Source organism: Oncorhynchus clarkii, chromosome 22, assembly GCF_045791955.1.
Source record: "Oncorhynchus clarkii lewisi isolate Uvic-CL-2024 chromosome 22, UVic_Ocla_1.0, whole genome shotgun sequence".
NCBI lineage: Eukaryota > Metazoa > Chordata > Actinopteri > Salmoniformes > Salmonidae > Oncorhynchus > Oncorhynchus clarkii.
In genome coordinates this window covers 48056383-48070789 of record NC_092168.1, presented here as the reverse complement: position 1 = coordinate 48070789, position 14407 = coordinate 48056383, and the positions used below count along the sequence as shown (strand labels likewise).

Here is a 14407-nt window from a genome sequence, read left to right as displayed (position 1 = left end):
ACGGTACCGGCTGGTGGTGGGGGTGGTGTAATGGTGTGAGGAATATTTTCCTGGCACACCTTAGGTCCCTTGATACCAATTGAGCAACGAATGTATTCGACAACTTGTAGAATCCATGCCCTGAAGAATTCAGTCTGTTCTGGAGGCAAAGGTGGGTCTGACCCACCAGTCTATTTACAATTTGTGATAAAAGTGAGTGTGACATGGAGGGAAGGGGAAAGGAAATTTAAGGATAAGAACTGTGCGATGCTTGCCTCGGTTTATTTTTGGTTGTGCCCCGCAAGTGCACATGTACAAATGGAACACGAGAGTCAAAGCAAATTAGCATCGTCTTTAAGAAAGCATTAACAAACCAAATAAAACTGGGCAGCCACAGATTGGGTAACCACAAAGCACATTCCAACAAATAGCTTAAAATATCTCTGGTTACAGTTTGAAAGCTCGATTACGCAAGTACATCCCTAGTAGTGTTTAGTAAACAGTTAAGCAAAGCAGTGAAGTTGTAAACGTAGGAGTCATGCCGACCAGAACCCTACTGTCCTGTCACCGATGTTTTCTTTCACATTGTCCAGTGTGGTTAAGAGGAACTACGGGCTACGCCAGGCCAACATAGTACAGCTCCCCGTGGCTCAGCTCAGCACTGTGTAAAGGGTATCAGAGTGCTCAACACATTCCATGCACACAGGACAGTAAAACAAGTGTATTTCACAGCATCACTCACTATAAGGAAGACCTACACAGCAGAGGTGTCAATCTCATTCCATGGGGTGCCTAGTGTCTGCTGGTTTTTGGTTTTTCCTTTCAATTAAGACTTAGACAACGAGGTGAGGGGAAATTCCTTACTAATCAGTGACCTTAATTCAATCAAGGACAAGGGAGGAGCAAAAACTTGCAGACACTGGGCCCTCCGTGGAATGAGTTTGACACCAGGGGCCTAGAGCAATACTTAAACAACAGTAACTCACTATGAGGAAGGCTTCTTGCTCCTCGCAGGCTGGTCCTTGGCCGTTGCTGACCGTCATGTTTTTCGTGTACTGGGACGTTTTGCTGTGGAGGAACAGAACTCTCTTTGTCGCCCCCTTGTGTTTGAGTCTATCCAGGACAAGGTGAACCTGGAACTCTGACAAGTACACAGACAGACGGTAAACATGAGGCCTGGTTAGTGACTAAAACAGTCGCTGACAGCTAGTTTTACACTCATGGCCCTAGTGTGATACAAGCAATGCTTTCAGGGGAAATACTAGTTTCCGAAAGACAAATCAAATCGAATTTTATTTGTCACATGCTTCGTATCAACAGCTGGAGACTAACAGTGAAATGGCTTACTTAAAATAGAAAAATAATAGAAAAGTAATAACACAAGTAATATTAAATACACAATGAGCAACGATAACTTGGCTATATACATGGGGTACCAGTACCAGGTCGATGTGCAGGAGTATGAGGTAATTATGGTAGACATGCACATATAACTAGGAATAAAGTGACTAGGAAACAGGATAGAGTCAAAAAAACGTTTGTGTAAAAAGGGTCAGTGCAGATAATCAGGGTATCTTTTTGTTTAAAGGGATACTTTGGGATGTTGGCAATGAGGCCCTTTATCCACTTCCCCGGAGTCTCTAACAGGCCGCAGGGCTAGCCTGAAGCTATGATCTAACAGGCCTCAGGGCTAGCCTGAAGCTATGATCTAACAGGCCTCAGGGCTAGCCTGAAGCTATGATCTAACAGGCCGCAGGGCTAGCCTGAAGCTATGATCTAACAGGCCTCAGGGCTAGCCTGAAGCTATGATCTAACAGGCCTCAGGGCTAGCCTGAAGCTATGATCTAACAGGCCTCAGGGCTAGCCTGAAGCTATGATCTAACAGGCCTCAGGGCTAGCCTGAAGCTATGATCTAACAGGCTGCAGGGCTAGCCTGAAGCTATGATCTAACAGGCCTCAGGGCTAGCCTGAAGCTATGATCTAACAGGCTGCACTGCTAGCCTGAAGCTATGATCTAACAGGCTGTAGGGCTAGCCTGAAGCTATGATCTAACAGGCCTCAGGGCTAGCCTGAAGCTATGATCTAACAGGCCTCAGGGCTAGCCTGAAGCTATGATCTAACAGGCCTCAGGGCTAGCCTGAAGCTATGATCTAACAGGCCTCAGGGCTAGCCTGAAGCTATGATCTAACAGGCCTCAGGGCTAGCCTGAAGCTATGATCTAACAGGCCGCACTGCTAGCCTGAAGCTATGATCTAACAGGCAGCACTGCTAGCCTGAAGCTATGATCTAACAGGCCGCACTGCTAGCCTGAAGCTATGATCTAACAGGCCGCACTGCTAGCCTGAAGCTATGATCTAACAGGCCGCAGGGCTAGCCTGAAGCTATGATCTAACAGGCCGCAGGGCTAGCCTGAAGCTATGATCTAACAGGCAGCACTGCTGGCCTGAAGCTATGATCTAACAGGCCTCAGGGCTAGCCTGAAGCTATGATCTAACAGGCCGCAGGGCTAGCCTGAAGCTATGATCTAACAGGCCTCAGGGCTAGCCTGAAGCTATGATCTAACAGGCCTCAGGGCTAGCCTGAAGCTATGATCTAACAGGCCTCAGGGCTAGCCTGAAGCTATGATCTAACAGGCCTCAGGGCTAGCCTGAAGCTATGATCTAACAGGCCTCAGGGCTAGCCTGAAGCTATGATCTAACAGGCCTCAGGGCTAGCCTGAAGCTATGATCCAACAGGCCTTAGGGCTAGCCTGAAGCTATGATCTAACAGCCTGTGTAACAGGCTGGGTAACAGCCAGACATGATGTCTCTACAGAGACTCAGGAGGTGAGATGTGGTGTTATAGCTACTCCATGCATCCTACATGGCATCCTAATCCCGTTACAGTGCACTACTTTTGACCAGGTTCCACAGGGCTCTGGTCCAAAAAGTAGTGCCCAATGTAGGGAATAAGGGCATCTTTTGGAGACATAGGCACTATTTCAGAGAAGTAGAGGGACAGACAGCTGTGTTTTGTGATCTAACAGGAGTTTCTCTGCGAGAACAGCTTGTCGACAGGGTAGAAGCAAACGCTGTGCTGTAACACTATATCTCCGAGTAGCATTTGTTGAGTAGCAGAGCCCCGTAGGGCTCCAACGTAGCGTACAGTACTAGTAGTAGAAGATGTCCTTCAGATACTTACTCAGTGAATCTGGTGCACCTCTTCCACTCGCTTTAAGACAGTACTTCACTTTGAAACTGAGGGGAGAACAAGATATGACCAAAAACTGAACTGAAAGATTGAACTCTAAAGCAAAGTCCATAGTGTTCTCTAACACCGAACGGTAGCTAGATAAACATGTTGCATGTTTCCGACATCAGCTCTGTCTGTCTGACAGTTAGACAGGACGTTACCAGAGAGGAAGTCTGTCTGACAGTTAGACAGGAACGTTACCAGAGAGGAAGTCTGTCTGACAGTTAGACAGGACGTTACCAGAGAGGAAGTCTGTCTGACAGTTAGACAGAACGTTACCAGAGAGGAAGTATGTCTGACAGTTAGACAGGACGTTACCAGAGAGGAAGTCTGTCTGACAGTTAGACAGGAACGTTACCAGAGAGGAAGTCTGTCTGACAGTTAGACAGGACCGTTACCAGAGAGGAAGTCTGTCTGACAGTTAGACAGGACGTTACCAGAGAGGAAGTCCATAACATTTTGGCTCCTCAGTGCAGCCCCTGATATGGAACATATCATCACACACAGACATCAATATCTATTTAAAAAGTGAAAATCTAATTATATTACTCACCAGGACACTTTAGTGTCACTGTCAGGCAGCTTGCAGCTCCTTTCCTCTGGGTTGAGGATCTGAGGGCTGATGTCCAGGGTGGCGTTAACACTGATAACGGGCCGGGCCCTGGGGGGGGGGGGTCAGAAGTCAAGCTACATGCCATATACAGAACAGTGAGCATAGGGGGTGGGGGGGGGGGGGGGTGGGGGGTACCTCAAGTCCACATCAGAGAGCTTCAATAGAGACTAAGATCTCATCGTGTTTGAGGTCAGACCTCACCGGTGACCGGTCAACAGTCTGAACCCCGTACAGGGAGGAGCGTTGGTAACAGCTTTTCAATAGAAAGAGAGCGATCTGGTGTTTGTTGGAAGTCCTCTAGCAGCACAGGTCTCTGCTCTCACAGCCAGTCAGCCAGCGGGAGAGAAACTCACTCATCTCTACGTGGGTTAGCGTTGCTATCCAGAGGCCATCGGTCACGACCGCAACAACAGAGCTTAGCTAATCGGATCAATTCACCAGTTGATCCTTTAGGAGTTGTACAGTATTGCATGTCAAATCTATACTGTATATGTCTGTGTTGTGGAACGCCTGTATAATATGTACGCTATTAAGGCTTAATGTGGACTTTGTTCACCAAACACATTCACTTTTTAAATGAGAAACAGCTATTAAGGCTTAATGTGGACTTTGTTCACCAAACACATTCACTTTTTAAATGAGAAACAGCTATTAAGGCTTAATGTGCCACTAATTGCATATAAATCATGTGGGATACTTTAAATTCAACAGAAACATGGTTTAGGTGGGATGGATCATGAAGAACAGTACATTGAAGGCATGTGGTTTAGGTGGGATGGAGCAGTACATTGAAGGCATGTGGTTTAGGTGGGATGGATCAGTACATTGAAGGCACGTGGTTTAGGTGGGATGGATCATGAAGAACAGTACATTGAAGGCATGTGGTTTAGGTGGGATGGAGCAGTACATTGAAGGCATGTGGTTTAGGTGGGATGGAGCAGTACATTGAAGGCATGTGGTTTAGGTGGGATGGATCAGTACATTGAAGGCATGTGGTTTAGGTGGGATGGATCAGTACATTGAAGGCACGTGGTTTAGGTGGGATGGATCAGTACATTGAAGGCATGTGGTTTAGGTGGGATGGATCAGTACATTGAAGGCATGTGGTTTAGGTGGGATGGATCAGTACATTGAAGGCATGTGGTTTAGGTGGGATGGATCAGTACATTGAAGGCATGTGGTTTAGGTGGGATGGAGCAGTACATTGAAGGCATGTGGTTTAGGTGGGATGGATCATGAAGAACAGTACATTGAAGGCACGTGGTTTAGGTGGGATGGAGCAGTACATTGAAGGCATGTGGTTTAGGTGGGATGGATCAGTACATTGAAGGCACGTGGTTTAGGTGGGATGGATCAGTACATTGAAGGCATGTGGTTTAGGTGGGATGTGGAACATCAAAGGAAACCACAGCACTACTGTACCTGTATAGAACGGCTTTGTCTGCACCAAATACACCCACTATTAAGTCTGTGGTGGAGAGACAGAGAGGGGAGAGGGGGGAGAGGGGGAGAGAGGTAGAGAAGGGGGAGAGGGGTAGAGAGGTAGAGAAGGGGGAGGGGGAGGTAGAGAAGGGAGAGGGGTAGAGAGGGGGGAGAGGTAGAGAAAGGAGAGAGAGGGAGAGAGAGAGGTAGAGAAGGGAGAGAGAGAGGTAGAGAAGGGGGAGGGGGAGAGAGGTAGAGAAGGGAGAGGGGGAGAGAGGTAGAGAAGGGGGAGGGGGAGAGAGAGGTAGAGAAGGGGGAGGGGGAGAGAGAGGTAGGGAGGGGTGAGGGGGACAGAGGTAGAGAGGGGGGGGAGAGAGGTAGAGAAGGGGGAGGGAGCGGTAGAGAAGGGGGAGGGAGAGGTAGAGAAGGGGGGAGAGAGGTAGAGAAGGGGGAGGGAGAGAAGGGGGGGGAGAGAGGTAGAGAAGGGAGAGGGGATAGAAACACATCAGTATAATGACAGCAGGTTTACCAAGCAACAATTCGTAAGCATTCAGGAACCATAAACCCAGGAAAAAACTAGCAGAGCTGGACTCATTTACAGTTTTTCTATGACACTCCAACCTCCCGTAAGGAAGCCTCGGTGTCCATTCTAGTATCAAACTACCTGGGTACCCATTTGAGTATGAAACTACCTGGGTATCCATTCTAGTATCAAACTACCTGGGTACCCATTCTAGTATGAAACTACCTGAGTATACATTCTAGTATCAAATTACCTGGGTATCCATTATAGTATCAAATTACCTGGGTATCGATTCTAGTATCAAACTACCTGGGTATCCATTCTAGTATCAAACTACCTGGGTACCCATTCTAGTATGAAACTACCTGAGTATACATTCTAGTATCAAATTACCTGGGTATCCATTATAGTATCAAACTACCTGGGTATCCATTCTAGTATCAAACTACCTGGGTATCCATTCTAGTATCAAACTACCTGGGTATCCATTCTAGTATCAAACTACCTGGGTATCTATTCTAGTATCAAACTACCTGGGCATCCATTCTAGTATCAAATTACCTGGGTATCGATTCTAGTATCAAACTACCTGGGCATCCATTCTAGTATCAAACTACCTGGGTATCCATTCTAGTATCAAACTACCTGGGTATCCATTCTAGTATCAAACTACCTGGGTATCCATTCTAGTATCAAACTACCTGGGTATCCATTCTGGTCAATATCGGTGGCTCCGTGCAGCGAGTATCCAAAGCTGGGGGGCATGTAAGAGGAGGCCCACCTCCCCTCTAGGACCTGAGAAGGCACTGGGTCAGGCCCTGCAGCCCTCCCATTGTGGATATACACTAGGCCCCTGTGCTTCGGCCCGCCGTAGGGTGCAGCTATGGCAATGTCTGGAACAGAGAAACATTACAGGAAGGAAGATCATCAACAACCCTTAAATGATGGTTTGGTCATTGTCTTCAAACCAGAGGATCTCCCTGAATAGTATGAGGTAACTTTCCCCCAAAAAGCCACAAAGCTTAAAGGGGCCAGGAATTCTGGTCGAAGCATTCCCAGTTGGGCGACAGGCTTCTTTCCTCCTGAATCCAGGAGTTGTCCAACCGGGATTTCTATTAAACAACCTGTGAACTTTCGTAAAGTTTCTGTTATTTTGCTAAAGAACCAGGCAGCCTGTAGTTGCCTTATACCGTTGAGGCCTCATACATAACGTTAAGGACTCATAACGTTAAAGACTCATACTGTTAAGGACTCATACTGTTAAGGACTCATACAGTTGAAGCCTCAGACATACCGTTAAGGCCTCATACATACCGTTAAGGCCTCAGACATACCGTTAAGGACTCAGACATACCGTTAAGGACTCAGACATACCGTTAAGGCCTCAGACATACCGTTAAGGCCTCAGAAATACCGTTAAGGCTTCAGACATACCGTTAAGGCCTCAGACATACCGTTAAGGCCTCAGGCATACCGTTAAGGCCTCAGACATACCGTTAAGGACTCATACCGTTAAGGACTCATACATACCGTTAAGGCCTCAGACATACCGTTAAGGCCTCAGACATACCGTTAAGGACTCATACATACCGTTAAGGCCTCAGACATACCGTTAAGGCCTCAGACATACCGTTAAGGCCTCAGACATACCGTTAAGGCTTCAGACATACCGTTAAGGCCTCATACATACCGTTAAGGACTCATACATACTGTTAAGGCCTCATACATAACGTTAAGGACTCATCCCATTAAGGCCTCATACATACCGTTGAGAACTCATACATACCGTTGAGGCCTCATACATACCGTTAAAACCTCATACATACCGTTGAGGCCTCATACATACTGTTAAAACCTCATACATACCGTTGATAACTCATACATACCATTAAGACCTCATACATACCGTTAAGGTCTCATACCGTTAAGGCCTCATTCATACCGTTAAAACCTCATACATACCGTTGAGAACTCATACATACCGTTGAGGCCTCATACATACCGTTAAGGTCTCATACCGTTAAGGCCTCATACATACCGTTAAAACCTCATACATACCGTTGAGACCTCATACAGTGCCTTGCGAAAGTTTTCGGCCCCCTTGAACTTTGCGACCTTTTGCCACATTTCAGGCTTCAAACATAAAGATATAAAATTGTATTTTTTTGTGAAGAATCAACAACAGGTGGGACACAATCATGAAGTGGAACGACATTTATTGGATATTTCAAACTTTTTTAACAGTTCAAAAACTGAAAAATTGGGCGTGCAAAATTATACAGCCCCCTTAAGTTAATACTTTGTAGCGCCACCTTTTGCTGCAATTACAGCTGTAAGTCGCTTGGGGTATGTCTCTATCAGTTTTGCACATTGAGAGACTGAATTTTTTTCCCATTCCTCCTTGCAAAACAGCTCGAGCTCAGTGAGGTTGGATGGTGAGCATTTGTGAACAGCTGTTTTCAGTTCTTTCCACAGATTCTTGATTGGATTCAGATCTGGACTTTGACTTGGCCATTCTAACACCTGGATATGTTTATTTTTGAACCATTCCATTGTAGATTTTGCTTTATGTTTTGGATCATTGTCTTGTTGGAAGACAAATCTCCGTCCCAGTCTCAGGTCTTTTGCAGACTCCATCAGGTTTTCTTCCAGAATGGTCATGTATTTGGCTCCATCCATCTTCCCATCAATTTTAACCATCTTCCCTGTCCCTGCTGAAGAAAAGCAGGCCCAAACCATGATGCTGCCACCACCATGTTTGACAGTGGGGATGGTGTGTTCAGCTATGTTGCTTTTACGCCAAACATAACGTTTTGCATTGTTGCTAAAAAGTTCAATTTTGGTTTCATCTGACCAGAGCACCTTCTTCCACGTTTGGTGTGTGGCTTGTGGCAAACTTTAAACAACACTTTTTATGGATATCTTTAAGAAATGGCTTTCTTCTTGCCACTCTTCCATAAAGGCCAGATTTGTGCAATATACGACTGATTGTTGTCCTATGGACAGAGTCTCCCACCTCAGCTGTAGATCTCTGCAGTTCATCCAGAGTGATCATGGGCCTCTTGGCTGCATCTCTGATCAGTCTTCTCCTTGTATGAGCTGAAAGTTTAGAGGGACGGCCAGGTCTTGGTAGATTTGCAGTGGTCTGATACTCCTTCCATGTCAATATTATCGCTTGCACAGTGCTCCTTGGGATGTTTAAAGCTTGGGAAATCTTTTTGTATCCAAATCCGCCTTTAAACTTCTTCACAACAGTATCTCGGACCTGCCTGGTGTGTTCCTTGTTCTTCATGATGCTCTCTGCGCTTTTAACGGACCTCTGAGACTATCACAGTGCAGGTGCATTTATACGGAGACTTGATTACACACAGGTGGATTGTATTTATCATCATTAGTCATTTAGGTCAACATTGGATCATTCAGAGATCCTCACTGAACTTCTGGAGAGAGTTTGCTGCACTGAAAGTAAAGGGGCTGAATAATTTTGCACGCCCAATTTTTCAGTTTTTGATTTGTTAAAAAAGTTTGAAATATCCAATAAATATCGTTCCACTTCATGATTGTGTCCCACTTGTTGTTGATTCTTCACAAAAAAATACAGTTTTATATCTTTATGTTTGAAGCCTGAAATGTGGCAAAAGGTCGCAAAGTTCAAGGGGGCCGAATACTTTCGCAAGGCACTGTACATACCGTTGAGAACTCATACATACCGTTGAAGCCATCCATATCCAGGTCCCCCAGTGTGGCGATAGAACTGCCGAAGCGTGAGTAGATCTCTGTCCCACTCAGTGTGATGGGTGTGTTGAAGGAGAAGCCTCCTTTCCCCAGGAACACAGACACCTGACCCACCTCCCTTAGCTTCCCATCACTACCACGGTCCATGAACAGAGGGGCCCCTACAAACAGATCCACCAGCCTGAGGAGAGACAGTCAGGTCCATAAATATTTGGTTATTGACCAAGTTATTGTTATTTTAGCTGTCTATCACAGCATATTGGAGTTGAAATTAAACAATGAATAGGAGTTGAAAGTGCAGACTTTCAGCTTAAAATTGAGGGTCTTTACATCCAAATCGGGTGAACGGTGCAGGAATTACAGCACTTTTTTATATATGGGCCCCCCCATTGTTAAGGGACCAAAAGTAATTGGACAATTGTCTGCTCAGCTGCTCCATGGCCAGGTGTGTTATTCCCTCATTAGTTCATTAACAGGTAAGCAGATAAAAGGTCTAGAGTTGATTTGAAGTGTGGCATTTGGAATCCGTTGCTGTTAACCCTCAAAATGAAGTCAAAAGAGCTGTCACTGTCAGTGAAGCCATCATTAGGCTGACAAATCTTTTTAAAAACAACATCAGAACGATAGTAAAAAAAAAAAAACACGAGGTGTGGACAAATCAACTATTTGGTACATTCCTAAAAAGACAGAACGCACTGGTGAGCTCAGGAACACCAAAAGGCCAGGAAGACCACGGTGGATGACAGAATCATTCTTTCCCTGGTGAATAAAAAACCCTTTTCACGAGAGTTGTCCAGATCAATAACACTCTCCAGGAGGCAGGAGTATTGGTATCAGTCAAGAGCCCACTTCACCAGAGTAAATACAGACGGTTTAACCACAAGATGTAAACCACTGGTAAATCTCAAAAACAGGAACGACAGATTAGAGTTTGTACCCAAACAACAATCTAAAAAAAAAGCCTGTACAGTTCTGGAATAACATCCTATGGACAGATGAGACGAAGATCGACTTGTACCAGAATGATGGGAAGAGAAGAGTATGGAGAAGGGAAGAAACCACCTCATCTGTGAATCACGGTGGAGGTTTTCTTTTTTAAATTATTTAATTCAAATCTTTATTTAACTAGGCAAGTCAGTTAAGAACAAATTATTATTTACAATGACGGCCTACACCGGCAAAACCCGGACGACGCTGGGGCCAATTGTGCGCCGCCCTACGGGACTCCCAAACACGGCCGGTTGTGATACAGCCTGGAATCGAACCACGGTCTGTAGTGATGCCTCTAGCACTGAGATGCAGTGCCTTAGAACCGCTGTGCCACTCGGGAGGTGGTGTTATGGCTGTCAATGAAACTGGTTCCCTTGTAATTAGTGATGATGTGACTGTTGACAGAAGCAGCAGGATGAATTCTGAAGTGTTTATTATCTGCTCAGATTCAGCCAAATGCTTCAAAACCTATTGGACGACGCTTCACAGTGCAGATGAACAATGACCCGAAGCAATAATGCGAAAGCAACCCAATACTTTTTTTTTTTTTAAGGCAAACAAGTGGAATGTTCTGCAACGGCCAAGTCAATCACCAGACCTGAATCCAATTGAGCATTTCGCTTTGCTGAAGGCAAAACGCCACAAGAACAAGCAAGAACTGAAGGCCGCTGCAGTAAAGCCCTGGCAGAGCATCACCAGGGAAGAAACACAGCTTCAGGCAGTCATCGACTGCAAAGGATTTGCAACCAAGTATCAAAATTCATAATTTAATTTATGCTTATGCTAGTTTGTCCAATTACTTTTGAGTCCCTAAATGTAAAAAAAATAAAATAATAATTGGCTTGGTTTCACACACTTACTGTAGATTCAGCCTAGTATTGGACTAAGAAACATGTTCAATGGAGACCCTCCATTGAAACTGCATTGTAGTCCAGGAGTAAGGTTTTAGTTTATGCTCGGGAAACCCACCCTTCGTTCTGTTACAATTTATTTTGGGTTTAATATTCCCTAATGTTAAAGGGATCTATTACCCTGTAAATGATATAATCCAGGGGTTCTCAAAGTGGGCTACGACACCATATGAAACATATTTTGGCCAAGGGATCTGTGGAATATGTTTAGAGGGTGTAAAACAATACAATATAATATTATTTGCCTACACATGTTTTTGTTCCTGGGTAACTTGTGCCTGGGGGGCTCACAGGGGTATTGGTACCCACCAATTATACATTTTTTGACTCAATACTACTTGTTTTCCAACCAAAACTTTTTGTTTGATATATTTTTGACATAAATACCCTGTAATTTAAGCTTTTTTCTGGCAAAACGTGTGGCAGGATATTAGCTTTAAAGCTGCAACAACAACAACAAAATCAGCCCCATGACAAACTGTGTAAAATTGCAGGAAATCAGCTTGAAAACTGCAATATGTTAATCTCCCATGCCAAAGAGGCAGGCCTTTAAAATGTCCCTTTCCAGAGCCCGAGACTTGTTTCATCCAGCCATACATTGCTGAACTCATAGTAAAACTCCTTGTATTCTATGTGAATCCCACTCAAGTTGTGTTCTGAATTTGCTGTCACAAAAGGGGTCCACAAAAGTGCCACAAAAAAAAATTACAAAAGTTTGAGAACTTCTGAAATAAACTACAATTTTTTTTTTGCCAAGATATTCAACTGCATCTGAAAACAGTCAGGAGTCTGGAGAGGATGTGTCATTACCCATATACGGTCACGCCTGCGTCTTCATCTGGAGATTAATTAGCGAGCTCTGCTACAGGATGAGAACATCTATCGCCTTGAGCTGATAGATTTTTAGTTTGTATAAAGTCAGGCCCTCTATTTATACCATTAACAAACATGCTCCAGGAGCAACGCCGTGTTGACTAAAACACCAAGAAAACAAACACAACAAATAAACAAAACTACCTGAACTTGTCCAATAAAAAAACACTTGTTGTCCTTTTGCACCAAGGTCACAACCTACTAAGATAGAGCCCAGGTCCCAAATGGTAACCTATGCCCTATGTAGTGCACTATTTCTGACCAGGGTCCGTAGGGCTCTGCCCTATGTAGTGCACTATATAAGGGATTAGGGTGACATGTCACATGGCAGTCAGTGTACCCATCTTTACTTACCCATCGTTATTGATGTCGGTCGCTGCCACAGAATGGCCGAAGTAGGCAGCCATCTGAGGAGACAGGGAGAAATACAATGTATTTAACCATCACCCCACAGAGACCAATACGGTGCTGAATAAAGGTTTACTACAGAGACCAACACGGTGCTGAATAAGGTTTACTACAGAGACCAACACGGTGCTGAATAAGGTTTACTACAGAGACCAATACGGTGCTGAATAAGGTTTACTACAGAGACCAATACGGTGCTGAATAAGGTTTACTACAGAGACCAACACGGTGCTGAATAAGGTTTACTACAGAGACCAACACGGTGCTGAATAAGGTTTACTACAGAGACCAACACGGTGCTGAATAAGGTTTACTACAGAGACCAATACGGTGCTGAATAAGGTTTACTACAGAGACCAACACGGTGCTGAATAAGGTTTACTACAGAGACCAATACGGTGCTGAATAAGGTTTACTACAGAGACCAATACGGTGCTGAATAAGGTTTACTACAGAGACCAACACGGTGCTGAATAAGGTTTACTACAGAGACCAATACGGTGCTGAATAAGGTTTACTACAGAGACCAATACGGTGCTGAATAAGGTTTACTACAGAGACCAATACGGTGCTGAATAAGGTTTACTACAGAGACCAATACGGTGCTGAATAAGGTTTACTACAGAGACCAACACGGTGCTGAATAAGGTTTACTACAGAGACCAACACGGTGCTGAATAAGGTTTACTACAGAGACCAACAGACCAACACGGTCTCTGTGTGGACCGTAACAGACTCCCTGTCTCTGTGTGGACCGTAACAGACTCCCTGTCTCTGTGTGGACCTTCACAGACTCCCTGTCTCTGTGTGGACCGTCACAGACTCCCTGTCTCTGTGTGGACCGTCACAGACTCCCTGTCTCTGTGTGGACCGTAACAGACTCCCTGTCTCTGTGTGGACCGTAACAGACTCCCTGTCTCTGTGTGGACCGTAACAGATGCCCTGTCTCTGTGTGGACCGTAACAGATGCCCTGTCTCTGATGTCCTGTCTCTGTGTGGACCGTAACAGATGCCCTGTCTCTGATGTCCTGTCTATGTGTGGACCGTAACAGATGCCCTGTCTCTGATGTCCTGTCTCTGTGTGGACCGTAACAGACTCCCTGTCTCTGTGTGGACCGTAACAGACTCCCTGTCTCTGTGTGGACCGTAACAGACTCCCTGTCTCTGTGTGGACCGTAACAGACTCCCTGTCTCTGTCTGGACCGTAACAGACTCCCTGTCTCTGTGTGGACCGTAACAGACTCCCTGTCTCTGTGTGGACCGTAACAGACTCCCTGTCTCTGTGTGGACCGTAACAGACTCCCTGTCTCTGTGTGGACCGTAACAGACTCCCTGTCTCTGTGTGGACCGTAACAGACTCCCTGTCTCTGTGTGGACCGTAACAGACTCCCTGTCTCTGTGTGGACCGTAACAGACTCCCTGTCTCTGTCTGGACCGTAACAGACTCCCTGTCTCTGTGTGGACCGTAACAGACTCCCTGTCTCTGTGTGGACCGTAACAGACTCCCTGTCTCTGTGTGGACCGTAACAGATGCCCTGTCTCTGTGTGGACCGTGACAGACTCCCTGTCTCTGTGTGGACCGTGACGGACTCCCTGTCTCTGTGTGGACCGTAACAGACTCCCTGTCTCTGTGTGGACCGTGACGGACTCCCTGTCTCTGTGTGGACCGTAACAGACTCCCTGTCTCTGTGTGGACCGTGACGGACTCCCTGTCTCTGTGTG

At 45.5% G+C, this 14407-nt stretch overlaps 1 protein-coding gene across 2 annotated transcripts in view; it reads right to left on the bottom strand.

Moving 5' to 3' along the window:
* The window catches only part of LOC139380981 (integrin alpha-V-like), a 72279-nt gene that overhangs the window by 20808 nt on the left and 37064 nt on the right, over nt 1–14407 (bottom strand). For both annotated transcript variants that reach the window (XM_071124191.1, XM_071124192.1), the window contains 7 exons: nt 12632–12684; nt 9479–9684; nt 6470–6661; nt 5246–5291; nt 3764–3871; nt 3160–3215; nt 966–1120 (listed from right to left, as the gene is read on the bottom strand). In XM_071124191.1, coding sequence (XP_070980292.1) covers nt 966–1120; nt 3160–3215; nt 3764–3871; nt 5246–5291; nt 6470–6661; nt 9479–9684; nt 12632–12684 — 816 coding nt within the window. The remainder of the gene's footprint in view (nt 1–965; nt 1121–3159; nt 3216–3763; nt 3872–5245; nt 5292–6469; nt 6662–9478; nt 9685–12631; nt 12685–14407) is intronic.